This window comes from Poecilia mexicana, unplaced genomic scaffold (genome assembly GCF_051168715.1).
Source record: "Poecilia mexicana isolate PSO_F unplaced genomic scaffold, ASM5116871v1 scaffold_6, whole genome shotgun sequence".
NCBI lineage: Eukaryota > Metazoa > Chordata > Actinopteri > Cyprinodontiformes > Poeciliidae > Poecilia > Poecilia mexicana.
In genome coordinates, this window is record NW_028263375.1 from 28,770,460 (window position 1) to 28,793,426 (window position 22,967).

The following is a 22,967-nucleotide window of genomic DNA, read 5'->3' on the forward strand; positions in this document are numbered from 1 at the left end:
AATGTTAACCAATAAAACACAAGAGATACTAATACTGTCAAATCTGACTTCTTGTGATCACCTTCATGTATCTGTTCTGGCTTAGATCAAATCTCATAGTATTTAAACATTTAAAATCTAAATGTAACATGGGCCCCAGATTGTTCAGCATAACATTCACTCATCTCCAATCCTTAAGCTCTGTATGGTATGTGAGATTATTTGAAAGAAAAATAAAACAGCTTCTCTGCCTTGTCCCAGTACCAACTAAAAACAACCAATCAGAGCCAGGAGGCGGGTCTTAGCGCTGTTGATCTCTCCTGATGCCCTCACCCTCTTTACTTGCCCTCTGCTGAAGCTTTTCCCCCAGCAGTGAATGCTAATGCTAGTTAGCATAGCCACAGATGAGTGCCAATAAACATTTTCCTATAAAGGCAAGTTGTTTCTCGTTATTAATACGTTTATCCCAAGTGCATGAGAATGATTGACAGCAGTAAGACCCTCCTCCTGGTCCTGATTGGTTGTTTTTGACCAGCAGCTGTGCATTTCATCCCACAGCAACAGTAGGTCAGGAGGAGATCGACCTTTTCATGGATCACCCGTCTCAACACACTTTCACTCCATGGGAACAGTTTTAACAAATATGTATAAAAACTATTCTGGTTAAAAGCTTTAACAAGTAGTACAAAACATTTCCAATTTAAACATGCTCATACACACAAAACAGAGCTTGTTCTGCCAAAGCTTTTTATTAACAAACAGTAGAAAAGATAAGCAGAATTAATGCATTTTACATTTGGAGCTCAATTTGTAAGGCATATAAAAGACTAGAAAAAAAAAAATTCACAAGAAAACCACAAGAGGTCCAGGTCAGACCACATCATATGGGGTATTGGAGCAGGCATAAAGTATATATGTATATAAAAAACAAAAACACTTGCATTGTTCGATTTTGAAAATTTAACACTTGGTGGCATCTGAACTAATCACCCATAAAAAACGCAGATGAAAAGCTGATGATGCGACAACCCTAGTTTGATATTAAAAAACTCCAATGAAATATTCGCTCAGCATTTAACAGAGGGATCTGTCAATATTGGAGCCATTCAGATACATTAAGGAAAACTACCAAAAATAACAGTCAAGTGATTGGAAAATAATAATAATAATAATAATGGTTCACTCTTCCCATTTAAGATCCTGCCATGATAAATCAAAACAACCACCCCGTCATTGAATCCAACCGTTTCTAGCAATATTACAAGAAAAGAAACTAAGAATTTGAATAGACTAGCACGGAAGAGGCGACATGTCAATACAAACAACCCACCACAGTGACACTTTAAATAATCTGCAAGACACAAGATCAGCAAACAAAAAAAGAGGAATGTAAGTCAAGTAAGACAAATAAACAGGAATAATAAAAGCATAAACTGCCTTTTTTTTTTTTAAATATCTCACATTGGTAAAGAGAACTAGGTTCAATGCTGGTGCTGCAGATTTTGTGTTTTACATTGTGCATCTTACAAATATACAATAAATAATTATATATAAAAAATATGCCCATCACCATTTTTCACTGCCTACTACAGGAGGGTTTGGTTTTCAATTTGTTTTATTATTTCCACCGTTGGTGTCGATGGAAAAAAAAAAAAAAAAAAAAGAAAAAACAAACTAGCGCTTTATACCACACAACTTCCTGAATTCTTTGGCCACATCTACCCAGACAGACATCAGAGGCAGATTATCGCAGATTTAAGTCTGCTGTGCACATTTACTCAAGGCATAAAACGGGTTACATTTCAAGGCAGCTCCGGAGGATGGAAGCACACCGACGTACTTCCTTAGGCACAGTCTCGGTCGAAAAGGGAGCTGCTGCCTGCGTCGCCTGCGGCCTCGCCGTTATTCAGTTTTCAGACTGGCTCCGTTCCTTTGCTCCCTCAGCCTCCTCCTGTGCAGGTATCCTGTGCGCTGGAGGCGGTTCATTCTGGCCCCCAGGAAGATTACGATGCTGCTCGGCACCAGCCGGGTGGTCACCCAACCCTGCAAGCAGGAGACAAACGTGCAACATTAACCTTTGGAGTTGGTTTCATATAGATTAAAAAAATTAAATCAGATTAATCACACTCTAGCTTTGTGATTTATTACTACACTCAACAATGGACGCTTGAAATATAAATGCATATGGAGTTATGGTTCTTGCAGGAATGGTGCCCTGAGCAACCCCCTCCTTCTGACACTTTCCAACTAATTAAATGCAAGTAATTATCTGGTGTTTTTTTTTTTTGTACCAGAAAGCAGATGACGTAGTCTCCCAGGACTCAACAACTAAGGGAAACTTACTCCACCACATATGCATGCTATTAGTAGCAAACTTATTCACAGGACAACTGACAAGATTTCATTTTCTAGTTCTTGGGTGCCCCACTCCTTTATGATGCCGCCCTGAGCAAGTGCCCATACAGCTCATATCAAAGCCACCACTGTATGCACTGTTTTCCACAAAAATGTTTAAGAAAATCTTTATTTTCTCAATCTAAGCATGTCTGAAGATTCTCAGTTTTCCAGGTCTTTGTCTCCAGGAAGTCATTTTGTTTTAAGTGTTGACATAGAAACGTGCTTCTCCATGGGAACCTCTGTGATGAGGCAACAGTCGCTCGTCCTCATCCAGCCAAATGTAATTTGCGCATGTGAAATTTCAGGCTTGTACATGTAGATGTGCAAACGTGCGTTGGCAACAAAAAATGTTTAACTTTTGTTGCTGCACAAATCTTTCGACTTTCGCCGTTTGTTGCACCCCATGTGTTGAGCCTATAATACGCTGCAGTGAACTATGGCCAAAATAGGTAGTTCCATTAATTTGAGTTATGTAATAACGCATTAAAATGTCCAGATCAACTGTATGCATTAACTTTGACAGTCCTCTTAAAAGTGCATCAAGATTCTGACAAAGTTGGTGGTTAATTTAATTTGACTGGTTTTGTTGCACAAGTTGTACCTTTAATTATGACAGACATTTCAATAGGGGTAAAATCTGGATCATTCCAGAAGCTTGATAGACCGTTTTGATTTCTTTCAATGTGCTGTTGGAACACCCATCTGTGTCCAAAACTGAAACATTTCACTCAAACCGTCAGACTCAAAAGCAAAGTAATTGTACAATTTGTGCAGGAAGCACCACAGTGCATGAGTTGAAACTATAAATCCAAACGCACTTTGCCGATACACAAAGAAAACAACCATCTTCAAATTTTTCAGCTTCACCTTCAACCACGTCTACAAGAAAAGGATTTCAAAAGCCACACCCAAACTTATTTTGTAATGGATAAATCCGGCCAATATTAGGATCCCAGACAAGCCCCCACCTCAACATCAAAGGAAATTAATAAACTCTGCTAAATACAAGGGCTGTTGGTGAGGAAACCAACTTAAACCACCATTTTTGATAAACATCATGGTCAAATGTCCAGCTATGACTGAGTCAGAAGCTTGTTGATAGCAACAAAAAGTTTCCCAAATATAAAGGACTTTTAAACAAACCTTGAACATGAAGAAATTTGAACTTTTACACTTGAATTTAGATTTTTTAAAAATCATTTTAGTGGCTTGTGTTCATCCTGGGCAAATATTTTTAATTCATCCTCAAAAGGTCCAAAACTTAAATGCCAAAAACCAAGTAGAGGAAAACTGTGCACCAAAAAGTAAAAGTATTTTCAAACTTTAACCTGAATAACAGAAATTTTAACTTAGGTATTCTCTTTCGATAACTGTATATATATATTTTTGTTTTCCATACCATGACGGCGTGGGGGAAGTAGCCGTTGGTCTGGTTCTGCAGACCCACAGTGTTGAGCTCAGCTGCTACGTAGCGCTCCGGGGTCGGCTTATCCAGGGTGGGCTTCCTGATGCGGGTCATTTTGGTTGCCACAAAAAAGGGAAGCACACTCTAAAAAAATAAAAAGAGAAAAGACAGAATTTTACTATATGACAAGTAGTGGTACAGTACAGAGAAAATGCAGTTCAACTTCAAATCTCTCTCACACTTATGAACACTTTGGCCACAAGGTGGCATAAGTGCACCGCAGTGTTGAACAGAAAAGCCCCGTCTTATGTGAAGCATGTTTCCATCACCAACAATGTTTTAAGCTAAATTTGGCTCTCGGTTCCCCAGAGCCAAATTTAGGCCTGTCACAATAAATCAATCGCATGATAAATTAAAAAGTACCCCAATAATTTCCATTTGCATGATTTATCATTGCTCTTTTCTCTCCATCTCTTTCTACTGAACACAGGATGACAAAAGTTTTCAGTCTGGTGATTTGGTCACAAACAGATTATTTTTTTTAGGGACAATTTTGTTCACAGATTCATTTTATTTATCGTTTGTTTTCTTTACTTGTTTTTTATAGCTAAAATGTCTTCCAGTTTCAGAGTTAAATGTACAAAAGAATTTAAATTTATTGATCTTTGAGAAATTGTTCTTGCATTATTATTATCATTACCTGAAAATGGTGATCAGAAAAAAGTTTGTTGCAATAACTTGAGGGACCATTTATTGTCCAGCAAAAATGACGACATTTAGTATCATTTTTAGTCAAACAAAAAAATAGCTACACTTCATTTAAGAGGCAGGAATTTAAAAAGCTGTATGTTTCAAGTCTCCTTCAATCTTATCACATAAGGGGTTTAAAAAATAAAAAAGTTGTGGATCAAAATCCAAGAAGGATTCAAAATTCTTTACTGTTGTAATGTCTACTGGTTCCTGAGCTCCATACATCAAGATTTTACATCAGAACTCCCTGGGCATGGCGTACTCATAAAAAAAAGATGAAGTAGCGACTCGGCCTCAGCAGACGAGGCCCAAACCAACCTGAATGATGATGCCCTGCCGTCTGTACTCCTCATGAAGGCCGCGGGAAAAGAAGTCCACAAACGCCTGCGAACAGAGGTGTAAAATACAGTCAAGCTTTTCATCAGCAGTAAAAAGTCACAGAAGAAGAAGAAGGGGCCAATTTGAACGTCCGGCACTAAAAACACCTGCGAGACATCATGAATGGTGCCGAGTGGTCAGTTTGACCTCGCCTGTTTTTATGTCTGTAATTTAGTGTAGTTTTAAGTTAACTTTTATCAAGGGTTAGGCAAAAAAAGTCATTCTTTATGGTTGTTTTTTAAGTCAGATATTGTTTTTATCTGGAGAATTTAACCTAAAGTTAGTTGCAACATGTTTCACTGCAACAAAGACTCTACATCAGTTTGAAGAAGCAGTTACTGTTTTAAGTGACGTACCAATATTTACACAGAATCTGTTGGTATCCATGGTGGAAAAATGTGCAAAAAGTCCTAAAATAAATGTTTTTTAACCAAAGAATCTCACTGAATAAGTTCAGGCTGATCAGACTTAACTGCTAAAGGGATATCAATAAGCCATTCCACTAATGTCGAGAAAAAAAAAAAAAAAAAAAAAAAAAGCAATTGCACCATGTCTATTAAATAAGAAAGGCAGTTAAAATCACACTTTAATAAGTTTATTCATGTGATAAGTCACTAAAAACCCAACATGATCCCCAAACTACTTCCTGTCGTGGTTTGTGGCAACATCCGGTTATTGATCATCCGACTTGTGATATTTTCGCTCCACTAAATGAATGCACATGAAGTCTGGACATTATGTTATTGTTTTAATGTGACGTAATGTTGCTGCTGCATTGTGTGATTTTAATGATTTCAAATCCTTACCACAGGATTTGAAACAACAAAAACGGATAAAGCGCATACCTTGGTTGCAGAGTAGACTGTGAGCAGAGGGACAGGATACATGCCGCTGGCAGAGGAGATGTTCAGGATGACACCTTTGGATCTGAGAGAGCAACAAAAGTTCAGTCAGTAAATTCAGGAAGAGCAGAACAAAAAAATCTAAATACTCAGAATGAGCAGAACTTTTCGAAGATGGAGAGGAGAATAAAGTCTGGAAATGCAAATATTTCCCCACCATTTCTTTGTCGATGTTTCTCTAGATTTAAATAAAAAAAATAATAATAATTACACCTAAATTCTAGATATTTTCCAGACTGTAGGAATCCAGAGCAAAGATAAAAACAAAAATCGTTCTGTACGTCACATTTCTTCCTCAGAAGCAAACTTCTTTATTAATACATTTAGACAATTATGGCAAATTCCATAGAAAGTTAATCCTGCATGCACACACACACACACACACACACACACACACACACACACACACACACACACACACACACACACACACACACACACACACACACACACACAGTCAGGGCATGGTAGTGTCCTGTGTGCGTTGCCATGGCAGCCTGTTGCTGCAGTGATGTAGTGAAGACGCTACAGCCTCACACGGCACCAAATGTGCCTCCGTTTCCATTGGCCGGCGGGAATCACATGGGAACGGAGCAGCCAATCGGGTGGGAAGAGCACTTTGTGTGAATTGAAAGCTTGTCAGCATTGCGAACAAAGGAGGAGAAGGAAAGAGATGCAGTGATGGGGAAAAAAGAAGAAGAAGAAACAAAACTAATTTCTCCTCCCACTTCCGAATGAAAACTATCTGGTTTATATATAAATATATATATATAAAGAAAACAGCATTCCTCTCAAAAAATGATAATTGTTTGTGGAGATCCTAGTTGAGGTGTGTGTGCCTCACTCCATCACTCTGCTGTTTGACTGCAGTCATGTCGCAAAACATGGAAGCCCCAACAACTCACCTCGCTACCATTTTGGGCAGCACCAGGCGAGTCATCTACAAAACAACAAAAACAAAACACAATGAGTTCAGTCGGTATTAATAACTGCAAACAATAGCAGGAGAAGAAAGATGACAAGAAAAGAAAAAAATGACTAAAAGTAGCAGGGTGAGAGATGGACAGAAAAAAAAAAAAGCAGCAGAGAGAAAGCGTTGCGTGGGTGGCGAGCACAGACAGCGTTGGTGTAGTCCACCGTTGCTTTGGGAACAACCGAGACACTGCAGGTACCAGGGTGGGAAGAGCAAGAAGAGGAGGAGGGGGGGAAAGTAGAGGAAATAAAGGAAAGTATGGAAGGTAAAAGCAACAGGCTGGCTTTGGGTCGCGGCACTGATGGACAATTTACAGTTTTTAGGAAAAACAGAGCAGAATCCTCACCTGGCACACCGAGGTCATGTTGACGTTGATGGTGTTTGTGATGAACTGAAACACAGGGAAAGTACGTTCAAGTTAGGAGTTCAATAAAAAAAATTATTCAAGAGGCATTTGTTTAAAAAGAAAAGAAAAGAAAAAAAAAAAGAAAAAAAAAAAAAGAGACTTGATTTCAGGAGATTTCCCCCCAATCAGTAAACCAGATTTACTCACATTTTCCAGGTCAGGAATGTGGAGGTAATACTCAGGGTACGGGTAGGAAACACCTACATTATTAACTGTTGATAGAAAGAAAAATATGTTTTTATGTGTTCATAAAACATATAAGAGCTTCAGAGTTTTACAAAAAAAAAAAAAACATCTTCATCAACCATAAGGTGGCAGCAAAAGCCAGCAAGCACAGGGAAGGGATTCACAAAACGGCAGACACAGCCACACCTTGCAACCAGTGGAGCACAACTGGTATCATAAAAAGAACAAAGAGTTCCTTAAATGTTCAGCTGAAAAGTACAGCGTGAACTCTGTAGATGTACGGCCAACGTCACCGCTTGGCACACACACAAACACACACACACTGCTGACCCCGGGGACGTTGAAGAAACGACGGAAAAATAAAAGGTTTGTTGAAATGTTTCTGAATGATTTCAAGAGGTAGAGCAGGTTTTTTTCTTCCCCTAAAAAAAAAAAAAAAAAAAAAAAACATGCAAAAAAGTAGGTGGGAGATTTTATGCCAAACGGTCATAATACCCGATTGAAAGGGATGGATGGAAGAAAACATGGTGCCAAGACACAAATGAACCGATCCAAAGTCAAACTATAAGATGTTCCTCAATTTCAAGACAATTCCAGCCTCTCATTCAGCAACAGCATAAAGCCCAAAGTTTACAATAGCAAAGCTAAGCTTCTCTCTGTGGAACATGTCAGTCTTCAACATTTTATGAAGATTTAATGTGCTATGTCTAAAAGAAGACATAGCAAGACATTGTCAACTTTTTGAATTGTATTTTTTGGTTTTACAGGAGACGTTTTAATCTTTGGCATCTCTGGGATTCCTGCAAGTTATAATGACAAGATTTGACACTTTTCCAGATTCAATCGTCTCGATTTTGAGTTTTTGTTACATCAGCTTAGAGACTTTGGATTAAAAAGAATATTTCTAAAGAATCATAACATGCAGGCTAAAAGAAGAGGATTTGCTTCTGGATTTGAAATTGTTTAAAAAAAAACAAACAAACAAAAGGACTTGAGGGATTTTCTCCCATTTATGCATCAAAGAATGGATCCTCAACCTTCATCGGATTTGTATAAAAACAGAAAACACAGATCAAATAACATGGTTGGTGCATTAATAGAGGGAGTTTGTTTTGATGGACTTGAAGGGAAAACATTAAAAGTTCAGATTTTTCTGGATTTCACCTCTGAAGCTGTGAATGAAAGTTTGACCATTATGCAATATTAAAAACAGATTTTCAAAATCATCCATTTAGGATCCAGGGTATAATCACTTATATAAAAAATAGTAATTAAAAAGGAGAGCTAAGGAAAGTCACACAAAGCAGGATAAATATCGACCGATACGACACAGAGTAAACTGACACGGAGAAATAAATGAGGAAACAAAAAAAAAAAAGAACAAGTCCGCTCTTACCAAGAACACCAATCTCCAGATCAGCCAGTCCTTCCTCAATTTTGGAGTAAATATCCAGCTTGCCAAAGTCGACAGCGATCGTCCTGGTCTCCACCTTAAACTGCTCCTCTGTAAGAGGAAAACAAGACTTCATTCATTTCTCGGTAACAATTACACAGAAAGGTGAGAAAGTCTTTGTTCTCAAGAGGAAAAAAAAAAGGACGGTTAAAACAGTGCATGTTTAAAAGGTCTTTCACTATCAATTCCCAAATTTCCTAAATTAGACCCAACTGGATGTTCCTGTTGTAAAATTTGTTCCCAGTCGGTGTTGGACATGAACTGAAGAGGGCGCTGTGCACCAACAAACTAGAGTGGTGGTCTTCTTCGACCCCCTCTGCTTCATGTTTGACGTTTCTGCTGCAATTACAACCCATTGTCCAAATACTTGTTTAGCAGAGGAAGAACTGCTGGGATGAACCTGAAACATGAACTCAGTCAACTGAGTCGGCTTACGCTCTACAGATCTGGGCCCAGAAAAAAAAAAAAAAAAATTTAATTTAACAAAAGAAAGGATAAAAAGTGGGAGAGATTTCAACTACAAACAACAACTAAAGGATGGACTGCAATGTATAAAGTCTGAAACACTTTGACAAAAGTAGTAATGTTGCATGTTGAAGACAAAGTTCAGGGACAAAAACAAACAGATTGAAATAAGTCTGAGTGGAACATGGCAGTAAAAAAAACTAAATCACAGGTGGGATAAGGAGGGTTGCCAGGTTACACGTAGGGCAGGTTGGGTTTGTCAGGCTAATCGTGAGGGAGGCGTGCCAGAGATTGGCACGCCGCTCCTCGCTCGTGACTACCCATCAGCCCCCTCTGTCGACTGGAGGCACGACAGGGGGAAACCGCGCTGTGGGAAACTGTCAGAAACAGATGGGAATGAGACGGCGAGTCTCCGGGAGAGGGCAACGTTTACGGAGGAACGGGGCACGCTCGTCATGCAGCCGAAATCTGGACAGAGAGCAGAGAGGTGGACGGATCTCCACCGCAGGCAGGAGGAAATGTGAACACAGAAACAAGTTGGTGCAGTTTCTCGAAGCAGGGCGGATATTAATCCCTTCTTCCCTCTGAACAAAGAGGAAGTAAAACAGCAGGTTGCATTGCATCACTCGAGTTGTGCAATGCAAAGAACTTGTGTAATTTAATTGCATGAAAGGCGAGGTACTCTTAAAAAAAAAAACTATAGCTTCCTTCCCCTTCCCATCAGTACCAGGCTAACGGTTGCTAGATAATCTTCCTGTGACTTGTGGAGGCCCAGAACCGTTTTCAGCATCATTTGGGTGTTCAGAGGAATAAGGGCGTCTTCACACCCGATAGTCTGGTAGCGTTGGTTCGATCTGGGATCAAAAGTCTAACATTTGCAGCTTGCTTTCACACCGTTCAAAGGTTTTGGTTAATTTGGCAGGGCACACTGTTCTCTCCCTCACCTGTGGCGGCGCTGCACCAAAAGCTACTCAGGGAAATGACACACAAAAACAAAACTCTGAAGAAGACGCTGAACGCAACTTCTTCGCAAAAAGGAGTTGTGTCAGATTTTAGCGGTTGTGGGATTTCTCTCGTCTCTGGTGAAAGACCACCAGAGCGAGACTCGTGTGTTTGCTTTGGTTGCATTTACCCAGAATGCCCTGCGCTGCGGTCTCTGGTCCGCTTGGAGTTCACATATGCATTCAAACCGCACCAGAGTTCACTTCAACCGTACTGAGACCAAGGTTTATAGGTTTGTTCTTTAGGTCTGCATCAGAGTTTAATGACACGTTCACATCTCCCCAAACCAACCAGACTGTCTATACAGGTGAGCCCACTTCGTCACCATCCACAACGGCTCCCTAAAGATACTTGGATTATCGGAGTTGCAACAACATTTAATTTCCATTCCATGAATAAATCTCTAAAATAGTTAAGCAAGTAGCTTAAAAAAGATTGAAATCAGCCAGAACATTCTGAGCAATCTCAACCCTCTCTGTTTGGAACCTAATAATCTATTCTGTTAAAAATACATTTAAATTTTTTAACAGAACAAATGTTAGAAATCTATTTTCAACATCAAACGAACTGGGGAAGCAGTGCGGGCGTCTAACGCCTCGCCTTGCTCCCTTCGCTCACATGTCCAGCTCCCAGGCCCAAACAGAAACCAGCAGCCAAACAATCAGCTTCATTCAGGCCAAAGCTCACCAAGTGACCTGGCGACGTCATCCAGCTTCTCCTGGGAGCGACTGATCAACATCATGGCAAACCCTCGACGAGCCAACTGCAAATCAGAGAGGAGAGAAACCTGAATCATGTCACACAGCCTGATCATCATGATGATGAAGAACAGGTAGTTTTATTACTGATGGTGAGTACAGAGGAGGTCAAATGATCAACATGCTTTTATTGTAGAATAGCTGAAAGGTTAAAGAGGTGAGCAGCTGCCTTTTTATACATGAATGCTATAAAAAAAATGTAAAAAAAAAGTGCAAAACTCATCTGAGGTGCAAACAGCCAAAGGTGCACTAATAATTTTTTTTTTTATCAAAATCATATTAGACTTGACTGGCTCTGATCGAAACGCCCAAAACTTAGACTTTTATCAAAGTCAATAAGTCCTGCACTTTGGATTTGCCAGTAAAGCCATCTATTAAATCAAATAAAGGTAAGGGACATACGCTTGGATGCATCTGTGGCGATAGCTCCAAATGTTTTTTTTAATTATTTTTATTGTATGTAATGAAGCTAAATTAATCAAGAAACCTGCCACATATTTTCTTCCTGCATACATCATAGCATCGTCCTTAGAATTAAAAATATCAGAAACAACCGGTCAGTCCTAAACCACAAAAACCAGCATTAGCTAGAAAAAGATCAAATTGGTGCAGCTTTTGGATGTAGGATTTATTATTATTATTATTAATATTGTTATCATCATATTTTTGTGCAACAAGTCTGTGTGCACCTAGATACGCCTGCACACACTCTCCCTACTGTGACCTATGAGTGAACAGCATGAGTCAGATTTTCCAAGAAAGAAAGAAAGAAGAAAAAAAAAAAAAAAAAAACAAGTAGCAGGCAGCCTCACCTCCTCCGCGTAGGATTTCCCGATGCCGTCCGTTGCTCCCGTCACAACTGGGGAGAAACGAGAGGGAAAGAAGTGAGAGGTCAGTGGAGGTCAATGTTGACAAGCTCACAGTACGAATAACAAAGTTAATATTAAGAGTCTCAAAGTTGGGACTTAAAATATTTCAACTGAAATCACAACTTCCAAGTGTGACAAATATAATCCAACTGTTACAATGACTCGGTCACGCTTCAGTGCAGGGGGAAAAAAACTAAACAATGATCCCTAATGACTGAATTTCCTCTCGGTGAGGCAGTCACAAATCAGATCTTTGTTCAAAAAAAAAGTTACGACCCAGCAGCAGCAGCAGCAGCAGGTTTGGCCACTTGCATCAGTCAACGCCCCGATATGGAGTCAAGCCAGAAAATCTTACTGTGCACAAAGACAGTCGACGCAAATTCAGTTGAACACACCCTGCAATAACATTCATCTGCCGGGGAAAATGGGTTAGATATGTAAAGTCTCTAACCCAGATCTGGACCCAGTGTGTCCAGATTTTACAGAGGTGTTTCATTAAATGAGCCAATTTGAGCTTTTTTGTGTGTGTCAGGTTTGTTTTTCCCTCACTTACACTCCCGTCATGTCCTGAATAAAACAGATTTATACACTGGTACGCACAGATATTTTTTTTCTTGCCATTCCTTCCCCCAATTCTCTTCTCAGTTGGTTCATACTTTCTTCAAATAAATAAGAAAAACAAGACAGCATGTAATCAGATAATATTTCTGCTTTTTAAATTGTAAACATATTGCTGACTTCAAGAATTAGGTTAAAAAAAAAAAACATTTAAAAAAATCTGCTGCTGCTCAGGAAGACAGAGGCCGTACAACAGCATATTTAGAGCCGACATGCAATATAGAGAGGGGTGGTGGTTATATAAAAATAAATGAGAACATCTTACATTAAAAAAATAATTTAAAAAAATCAGATGACAACCATGGAATAAAACCTCAGAGACGATCTGAGCAAAAAGGATGGAGACGGTGAGAAACTAAGAGAAGCCCTGGCCTAGAGGGTTGGTTTGAAGTTACAGATCGGATTGCTCTTTGCCAGCCTCACGAAGACGACATCTATACCATAACTGAGCGTGTGAACGATCACCATCACAACAGTGATTTAAAGAGACCGACACAAAAATAGAGCATTTAGGGAGTGAGACATGGAGTTACTGAGGAGCATATCGAATCAGCTCAAAGTCAAGATCAGAGGGCGAAGAATCCTTCCTGTCCACAGCCTTCAACAGCTCAGAAGAACCTTGAATTAACATGAAGTACAACATTTAGCTCGTCTTTGGCATCAATAAAGTAATTTTTTTTAAAAATTCAAATTAACCCCAGACGCTTTGCTTTTTGTGACGTACTCGTCGATGCTCCCTAGTTCAGAAAACGAGCGGAGGACAGGAGGTACCGGCGGCAAGTCAAGTGTGGAGAAGAAAGGATTTGGTGAAAGCAGCCAATTCTCGTAGAAGACGACAGCAGGAAGGGCTGAGGAGTCGGAGGCAGCAAGAGCTTCACCTTGTCAAGGAAAGAAAAAAAAAAAGAAGCTATTTTTTTTAAACTTGTGCTGCCCATCAACCCCAACCAAACTGATTGATCAGAGAGCGCAGTCAAGGAGTTTAGTGCTGCTTACAAGAGTACAAAAGCATACACACGATATGTTGTAAAAGCATCTCTGTACATGTATATATAAAAAGGTTGATGAAAAATTTATGCAGGTAGAGGACATTCTCTTGCAAAGGGCTAAAAAAAAGGAAGATGACAGGGTGGGGGGAGATGCAGAGAGGAGGGGAGGGGAGTGATGACGAACATGGAGAGGGAGGAAGGAGGGTGAAGTGGGGGTAGGGAGGGATCCTAGGGGTGGCTAAAAATAGAACTGGAGCAAAGCAAGAGAACAAAAGAGTGGAGGAGATCTACAGAATGGAGATCAGAGCGGAGGAGAAGAAGAAGAAGAAGAAGAAGAGAGGGAGAAGAGAGTGAATGAGAGGAGCTGGAAAGAGAGAGCAAGAATCCCTGGTTATTTTTAAACCTCCACCCCCTCCCCCTCCTCTTCTACCCCGCAATGTTAAGAATGAAACGCTCCCAGGCAGAAAAGCCTCAATGGGCACGGGTTGAACCAAATCTGGTTGAGGCTGCAGCTGCAGGTGAAGGGGGGTGGGGGGTGGCGAAGGAGGCAGGGAGGAGGCTACAGATGCTGCAAAGAAAAATGGCTGAGGAGGAAGAGGGTGGTACCCCTGCCGACATGAAGGGAACTGGGGGTTTGCGGCATTCCCCCCTCCCCCAAAAAAGCGCTGGAGATACTTTTATAGGAAAGAGAATCTGTCCAACTGGAGGAAGACCTGCTGACAAACGGCAAGAAACTCCTTCAAGGAGACAAGTAAAAGAAATTCACATTTTTAAATAAAGTCTCAATGCATCAGAAACTCGTTTACCCCATTTTGGGAATGGAGAGCAAGAATGCACCAAAATGCACGTACAGCAAAAACAGCTTGAACCACGACACACACACACGTAGATAAACAGTAATGCAGGAATGCTCTCCGACCTCAAACCAGTCCTGCTGACCGGTTCGTTTCAGATTGACGTTCCTGTCAGACACGTCGTGCATTTTAGGAATGCGGTTTGTAATTTTCCAAGTTTGCGCTTCTAATAAAGAACCTGCACTGTGTAACTGTTTGTTTTCTTTTCTCGTTACATGTAAATTAGATGTCATCTGCATGAAGTAAATATTTCCCAAACATTTTTTAAAGGGTTAAAAGCAGGACAACACTGATATGGGTTTTTATCTAACAGACGGACAGTCGCGGTACATTGAAAATCTGCACCGTGTCAAATGCACATCCCCAGATTTCAGATAAACATCTTGATTTGTCATCTTTTAAACCCAGATTACAGATAATTAGCTGCTTTACTAGCAGGAGGGAATTACAGCGAAGGCGATGCGGAGGCGATTTGCCCGGACAAGTCAGGCAACGATACATACATGCCTCTTATTTTTATTCACGCAACCAGTTTCTGAATGGCGAGCCTCACTTCCATTATATAATGGAACCATTTTCTCAATAAATTTTGCCCAGCAGCCGAGTTTGACTCTGCTGCATTCATGTCCTAAGAAATTCATAGTTGTAGAGATAAAATAAATAATATCACAAGCTCATTATGCCTTTTTTTCATCCCAGTGGGAGTTAATATCCCCCCTCTCCCTCCTCCCAAACCTCACGTGACCATCGCATGACATCAGTGACATGAAGCGCCAACGTAACAAAGGCGGTGTACGCAAGCCGGCATGTTTAGTGACAGCAGCACTGACGACAGCAGTGTGTGTGTGTGTGTGTGTGTGTGTGTGTGTGTGTGTGTGTGTGTGTGTGTGTGTGTGTGTGTGTGTGTGTGTGTAATGAGGGGGGCTGGCTGTTGCCTCGCTGTCCATGTTCTGCCACCCATACCCAGCACCTTCTGAAGGAAGAGCTCCAAACGTTGCAGTGTTCCGGCGTGACCTGAAGGGGGCGCGTTTGTACCGCAGCTCAACACATTCAGGAGGTGTAGACATCCCCTAGCCAGCCTTCTCCGTCTCCCTCCCCTCCCTCCGCAGCGGAGCAGCCCCTGCCTGCAGCCTGCTCACTGTTCTGAGAGTCTAAAAAAAGCAGCGAGGGGAGTAAAAATAGCAGCGCCTGCGCTGGCTCGTCTGGGAGCTGCTTGCCGCAACACCTGAATACCAATCAGAATCAGACCCCCCCCCCCCCCAACCTCCTCATCACACCTGTCACCGTGGCCGCCACGCCAAGGAGGAGGAGGATGCTCGGTCCAGAGACTTCCACCCAACCCTGCATTACCGCTGCAAGCACAGAGGACAGGGACAACACTGGCGTTAGTGAAGCCGACTGCAAATAGGCTGCAGTCATGTTGCTCAGCGTTACATAATCGGTCGGTACCCATCCCCATAAATAATAATAATATAATACAACCTTAGGGGTGGACATTTATCGTATTATTTATCGTCAAAAATTACTTAGAATTTTGATTCATCACGGTGACGATAAATTCCAATTAATGACGTTTTAAGAAGTCCCGAAACTGACGTATCGTCAAGGTTCTTTTACCATTTTTCCTTCAATGAGAGCTTCAACACATTTGAAAAATATGGTAAAATATCTAGTTCCTGTGTACAAATCACACTTCTTGACAAATGGGGATATTTCTCAAGAGCAACATTTGTGTTTGTGAAGCCATGATTGCTGTGCCACGCAGTCAACGGAAACACAAAAGTAACAGTTCTTATTGTAACAATAGCGCCACAAAATAAGTTGATAAAACTTTAAGTCCATATCGCCCACCTCTTCTCGTCTTCCCCACCTTTCACATTCAAAACACAGATGAGGGGAAGGAGGAGGAGGGAAGTCACATGGGTGATGCAAACCAAGACTAAAATAAATCTTGATCAGGCCAAGTGAAGAGAGGGAAAGGAGGGAAATAACAGAACATGTACTTCAGAGCTGTTCAAGATAAAACCTGCATCTATTTTTGGGGGAAGAGAACAATAAATAATTCAGGGTTTTTTTTTCTTCTTTTCTTAAAGCAGCATCTCCATTTATCCCCGCCTACTTATTTTTCTTTGTTTTAAAAACTTCATTGTGAAATATGACTCCCAACAGCCATTATAAGGAGAGAGAAAAAAATAATTTAATCCTGCAGCCAGAAATATTTAAAAGCCTAGTTGAAAGTTCAGCTATTTGAACCCAACAACAGCCTTCATGTTTATCTAGTGAGTTTTTGCAAATATTTGGACACAGCCTAAGTGATGTAATGCGATAACGGCATAACTTCATACAGAACATTCCTACGAGAATGTCCTAGAAGAACTGACGTTTTGCCAGACGATATCTGAAACTGAACGGACCACATTTTCTTCAGACAAGCAGTGTCAAGTCATGCTGGTGGTTCAAACTTAAACTGTATGACCGAGGGGGTTGCACTGATGCACTTATCTTTTGAGAGGTGAGATAAACACATCAATATGGTAAGGAAATAGTAGCACAAGAGGGGAAGTGGGGACATGTTTTAATTAAGTTTCTACAGAGTTTCAGCAACTTTTACAAACCTTGAAAACAACAGGAACAAATTGTTTTCAGGTTCTCTTCTAAAGTTCTCCAACACATGCAAACATTTCTCATCCATTGTCCAGATGTTTTCCTTCAGACCAAGTTAAATTTATGCTGCAAACAAAGAATAGAGCCAGACGACTCAAGATAGATATTAAAACCAAGTCTCCATAGGTATCAGATTGACTTGGTATCGATATTTAGTATTGACTAGCTCTACTCTGTTTGCAGCATAAATTAAAATTTAATTATAAAATTTCATATACTCAGTTTCAGATTCTTTTTAAATTTTATTTTAGTATAATTTTTTTTCCCTCAACTCCCCTTCAAAGACCGTTTTCAATTGACTCTCAAACGATAATATTTTGTACTTTTTTGTATCATTACCATTTGTCATGTTAATATGCTTAAGTATTTTTAGACCTTTTTTCAAATTCTGTCCTGGATTTGAATTAAAAAAAAAAATTAAAACAAAAAAATGGCTAAATATCAGAAGTTTAATGATATGTCAAACTCAATAATAATAAAAAGTATTAGTATCGGCAAAATGGGCTCTGTATTTATGATATCGATAGTACGTCTCTACAGCAAGCTATAGTTTCATTTCAAAAACAACCACTTAAAAAAAGTAAAACCTAAGCATGTAAAGAATTGCTTTAAGTGGCACACTATTGATGCTGGCATTCAGGAATGTCAAAGCAACCATTATAAGTGGAAAAGTCAATCTTTTTAAAAAGATTGAAACTGGAGTGGTATAAAGAAATGCTAAAAACCTACTTTCATTATTACGAGTTGTGAGAGGCTGCTAACAGGAAAACAAAGATTTCAGATGGGCAAAAATGGAGCTAAAAAAAGGGACGGTGATGCAGAGAGATCACTTGAGGACGGAGAATGTGTGCAAAAGGTCAGAGGAGGACTCGAACCGACAGTCGAGTTTCCTCTACGGCGTTCCTTCCATCCCGGCGACACGTGCGACGGAGCGTGTTCACGTGAACAGCCGTGCGCGCTCCCGCTGCCCACACATCCAGAGCACGAGAGGGAGGGAAGCACATTCACAAGGATAAAAGGAGAGACCCCGCATCCATTGAGACGCGCACGAGGATGAATTTCATTCACATGTGTGCACATGAAAACCCAATTCATAAAATATTTCCTTCAGTTAAAAACATATGTTCATGTTCGCAGAGGTGTCATTTCCAAACTGGCATTAGAAACAATAATGTTCCCGTTATTGCCTTCGTCAGTCGTGTGTTGTGCTGATGAATGGCTGCATCCTCCTTACATAATGGAGACATTTTCTGAATAAACTGATGTCCGAAGGGAGGAGTGGAAGCGGAGCAGCATCCCATCAGACTCCCATCCTCACACACAGAAAAAAATAAAAAGCTCCCCTCGGTCTAAATTTATTTCCCCTGTAATGAACTTTTACAAGCAGGCAGCGGCGCAGACACCACTGCTCGATTACATAATATGGCAAGCTGGAGTCTGACACTGGAGGAGGGAAGGAGGGAGGGAGGGAGGGAGAGGAAGCGAGGAAAGCCCAAGGAGTGCAGCACTAGAAAGATGCAAAAATGATTAAAAAACAAAAACGTTTTAATAGCTAAGAATTCTACACTAACATTTTCATTTTTGCAAAGTGAATCTGACCTGAGCATTGGGGGAAAAAAAGAAAAAAAAGGGGGGGAATACTTGTGTGGATGCCTAAATTCAGTTTAAATTTTTCAGATCTTCAGAATAAATTCAGTTCATCTTTCTTATGATTTAAGTTTACAATGATTTTTTAAAAAGTGTACAAAAAAGTATACAACGATAAATTACAGGTTAAAAACTCATGTAATATTAGAGATCAAGTTCCTCTTGTAAATTTGCAGATTAAATTACTTATTTCAATATGTAATTCAATACTGAATTACATATAAGGTTTTTGGTTAGTGGAGGAGTTACTGAAGCGGTTTTTGACCTCATTTGTATAATTATTGTAGTGGTTTTTGTCTATAATTTACATTTGTATCGTTTTTATTTTTGAAATAAACAGCTTAACCTTATCAAGAAGATACAGTCTATTTTGTTTTTGTAATCAAGTGGAAAAAAAAGGGGGTGGGGGGGGATTGAGAGCGTTAAGCTTAAGCTACAGCCCGTCCTGCTAACATAAGAGGAGAGGAAACTGTTAACTCATGCTACAATGCTCCTATTCTGCCACTAGGAGTCCCAGTCATCTGAATAGAAACTCCTGTGGAATCCCTGAGCTGTGTGTAAGAGCTGCAGAGGTTCATCCAAACACACAGACGGCACAGCAGCTACGGAGTTATTTCACCACTCCGTTTCTCAAACACAAAAACCCATCTGTTAAAAAAAGAAAAAACAAAACACCTTTCTCAGAAAGCATTCCTCATTGGACTCAAACCTGTCCAACCAGGAAATGCCAGTTACCATAACTACCAGATAATCAGCCAAGTCAGGTTTTTTTTTTGCAGCTTGAAATGAAAACAAGCAACTAACCCCCCCCCCCCTTCGCCTCGAAGAAATGAAAAAATTTGTTGCTGATACTTGATTTTTAATCACAATTTACAACCTCATCAGCAAATGTTCTCGAAGTACAGGAGGATTTCTCGCGTGGCTGCAGGAGTCGGTACCATAGTTGCTCGTTTGCTGTACAGACTTTGGGCTACAAACTGCTTCTAGCACAAACTGTGTTTTTGGGGCACAAATTTGGACAGTGATTTGGGCCACAGTGATTAAAAAGACCCTCCATTCCTTGAAGGTTGTTGACGGAGTCGTACCTTAAAGCAGGCAGGTCAAACTCATTTTGGGCGTCGGAGTGCATTAATAAAACCAGCCATTATACTGTTGAAATACAGCTGTCTGGATTCAAAGAATTAAAATAATTATTTAGCATTCTTTCACATTGACACAACTTGGTATTATATAAATAAAAACTGATTTGACTGATAAACATTTAAGCACAATTTGTTTTCTTGAAGGACCACATAAATGGTAATGCATATCAAACGGGCCTCAAGTTTGATATGCATCTGTGAAAAATATTAATGGGGTAAAAAGTATAAAGAAGTTGGCCCCCCTAACTCACTCCGCTTAGGGCCTCATCATTTCTTGGGTAGCCTCTGGCAACAAGACACTGCCATTACACAACAGGACACACACACACACACACACACACACACACACACACACACACACACACACACACACACACACACACACACACACACACACACCTTCTGTGTGATCCAAGATAAAGTCGACAGTTTAATAAGCACTGCTGGTTTTGTTCCAGTTTCATCATTTTGTAACCAGATCAATGAGGAATTTACTTTAAGTAGGCCCCCAAATTAAGACTTTTTAGAGGCAATGCGATATGTATAAAGAGCAATAAAAGTGACTCAGATTGAAACTTCAAGTTGTCGAGTCACACTCCCCCCAGTTGTGTTTAGGAAAAACAAATACAAAAATCGCCACCGCCGGCTGAACTGGCTGCACAGGCGCATCAGGTCCAACCTGCTGACGAGAACAGCTCATCCATGACGCACAGCTTACACACACGCGCGCACACACACACACACCAGTTCACCCCAAGAGAGCCATCCTTTTAGCCGTTGTGATCGGCGACGAACGTCAGAGTCGTCAGACTGGTGGCGGCCATTGGTTTCAGGGAGTGGCATGCAAACTTCACATGTTACGCAAAACAACGTGTGGAAAAGTTAGGATGAAGGTAAATCTCCACTGCGGCTGAAGGGGCCAATCCCCTGAGTCATGCTCGATTCACAAAAAAAAAAAAAATAAAAATAATAAAAGAAGAAGAAGAGGGGGGAGAACTCTGCAGGAGGATCACAATTAATACGCATAATGAGTCACTTCTTGTTACGCAGGACAGAAACCTTTTTTTGGAAGAAGTTAGTGCCATATCTGAATATAAATGGCTTCGTTCTCTGGGTGGAGAAGAGAAGCGGGTGGAGGAGGGGGGGGGGTGATCAGAATCTATAAGACCCAATTGATGACGATGAACAAGCATGATTCATCAGTGCAGCGGCATTCCTCCGCATACTCCGTCAGAGCCACCAGAGGGGTGGGAGAGGGAGGTGGGGGTTGCATTAGTCACTCCTGAAGGGCCAAGAATTTATCTCCCCTCTTATAGAACCAATTAAAATCATAGAGACAATATTTTTGGAGGAGTTCGGAGAATAATTGCGTCAGAATGGACAGTCATCCCAAATCACCAGGTTCTCCTTGGATGAAACCAGAATACCAAAACGCGAGAGGGAAAGAAAGAAAACAAAACAAAAAAAGATTAAAATAAAATTAAAAATTGCGTAGCAGTCTTCACCAGAGACTGGAGAAGTGGGTCAAACCCAAAGACGGGCGACACCATTGCTCCCCACAAAACAGAAACTCCACCGAGAGAATCCAGACGGAGTTCAAACCTTAAATCAGCGACATCCAAACAGCATTAAAGGGTGAACCGCCTCCAAGATGATGGGGGATTGAAGACGCACGCGACAAAAAACAATGGACCGTCACAACTTTAATGTGACACGTGTCAATCACAAGCGTCGGAAACTCTCCAAACGTGGTTCGCGATTTTAACTACAAGGCACCTGGATTTGTGCCTTGTAGTTATTCAATCTGCATCGCAGTCTGTGGCTGAGTGTCCATTTAAAAAGGCTGAGAGCTGACCCCCACATTGAAAAGTGCGCATAGCCTGCGCAATTTTGGCTCACCAATATGGGGCACCCGTTCTCCCCCCTCCCAACACACAGACACACCATTACCCACTTTCCTCCTTCACACGGCTCCATTTGTGGGTTGATTGGGAGCCAGTTGAAGCCAGATGTTTGTTTCTTTTAACAAAGTGGAGCAAATAAAGCCCCAAAATTCTGTCAGTCAATTAACAGCTCACCTGCGCCTGTTACGCAACACAAACCCTATCCTTGAAGTCAGTCACCCAAACCTCACATAACCTTCCCCTTCTCACCCCTCCGACATGAGGATGCAGCTTTTCACAGAGGGCAAAGTGAAGTTTGTACCTTCCACTTTTTTTTTTGGTGTGGGGCGGATGGGGGTGGGGGGTTTCGTGGGTCCGCCATGTAACTGCAAGTGGAGAGAAGGAAGAAGTGATAATTGCTGGAATCCGACTCACCTGCCCATTTTCCCAACTTCGGGGTGAGAAGCTGCCCGTTCCCCAGGATCCATATCCTAAAGCCGGTGAGCAGCCTGTAGAGCAGCCACAGCGCCAGTGTGGCCACGGTGAACGCGCCGACCCAGAAGAGAGGCGTCTCGGCCCGGCTCATCATCTCATCCACGCTATCCCGGTTCATGGCAGCGGCTTCTCGGTGACTCCGGCGTGTGTGTATGTGAGTGTGTGCGTAATACTGGAGACCTCAATTTTTAGGCAATGTGCTCTAATTTCCAAGCCACAACGTGAGAGAGAGTCCCTTTATAAGGAGGTTGTAGCATCACACACACATACACACACACACTTCTCCCTCCTCCCCCTCCTCCCCCAACACTTGTCTAGCCTGATTTGAGGTTGCCACGCCCACCTCCGCTCCTCACCGGCTGCGGCAGGCGTCCCTCTTCCAGACCGCCTCACCTCATTGGCTGATTCTCCACCTCAATCATCCCCGGAGCTTTCCTTCATTCATTAGGTTTTTCTGTATGGGGGAGAAAAAAAAACAAAAAAAACGAGGGTGGGTTCGATTCGTAACCCGGAGCGGCGCTGTGATTGGAGGAACATTCCGGCAGCATCCCATTCCGAGCTGGTGATTGGCTGACGACGCGAACAGGTTGGACGGTTTCAGTGAGAATTATGAAACCCTCCGAACCCACGCTTTCCATATATATAAAAAAAGGAAAAACTGCCCATACCACTTTATGAATGAAACGGTGCTCTCATTGGTGAGGAATGTGCGCGTGCCTCCCGCCCGACGGAGACGGTTTGAAGGCTCTCCATTG

At 41.2% G+C, this 22,967-nt stretch overlaps 1 protein-coding gene across 1 annotated transcript; it reads right to left on the reverse strand.

Moving 5' to 3' along the window:
• Nucleotides 1-709: 709 nt before the first annotated feature.
• Nucleotides 710-22,490, reverse strand: hsd17b12a (hydroxysteroid (17-beta) dehydrogenase 12a). The gene is made up of 11 exons (XM_014968785.2): nt 22,153-22,490; nt 11,867-11,913; nt 10,984-11,059; nt 8,773-8,880; nt 7,338-7,402; nt 7,131-7,175; nt 6,717-6,751; nt 5,755-5,836; nt 4,850-4,915; nt 3,776-3,925; nt 710-2,022 (listed from the first exon to the last, which is right to left on the reverse strand). Exons 1-11 carry the CDS (start codon nt 22,328-22,330, stop codon nt 1,882-1,884), a joined length of 993 nt encoding a protein of 330 aa, XP_014824271.1. The 5' UTR covers nt 22,331-22,490; the 3' UTR covers nt 710-1,881.
• Between the last annotated feature and the right edge of the window lie 477 nt (nt 22,491-22,967).

Coding starts and splice junctions, on each gene's coding strand:
- hsd17b12a (XM_014968785.2), bottom strand. CDS start 22,330: ATGAACCGGGATAGCGTGGATGAGATGATGAGCCGGGCCGAGACGCCT. Junction 11,060..11,866: donor GGAAATCCTACGCGGAGGAG/GTGAGGCTGCCT, acceptor TCTGATTTGCAG/TTGGCTCGTCGAGGGTTTGC. Junction 4,916..5,754: donor CAGTCTACTCTGCAACCAAG/GTATGCGCTTTA, acceptor CTCTGTTCGCAG/GCGTTTGTGGACTTCTTTTC.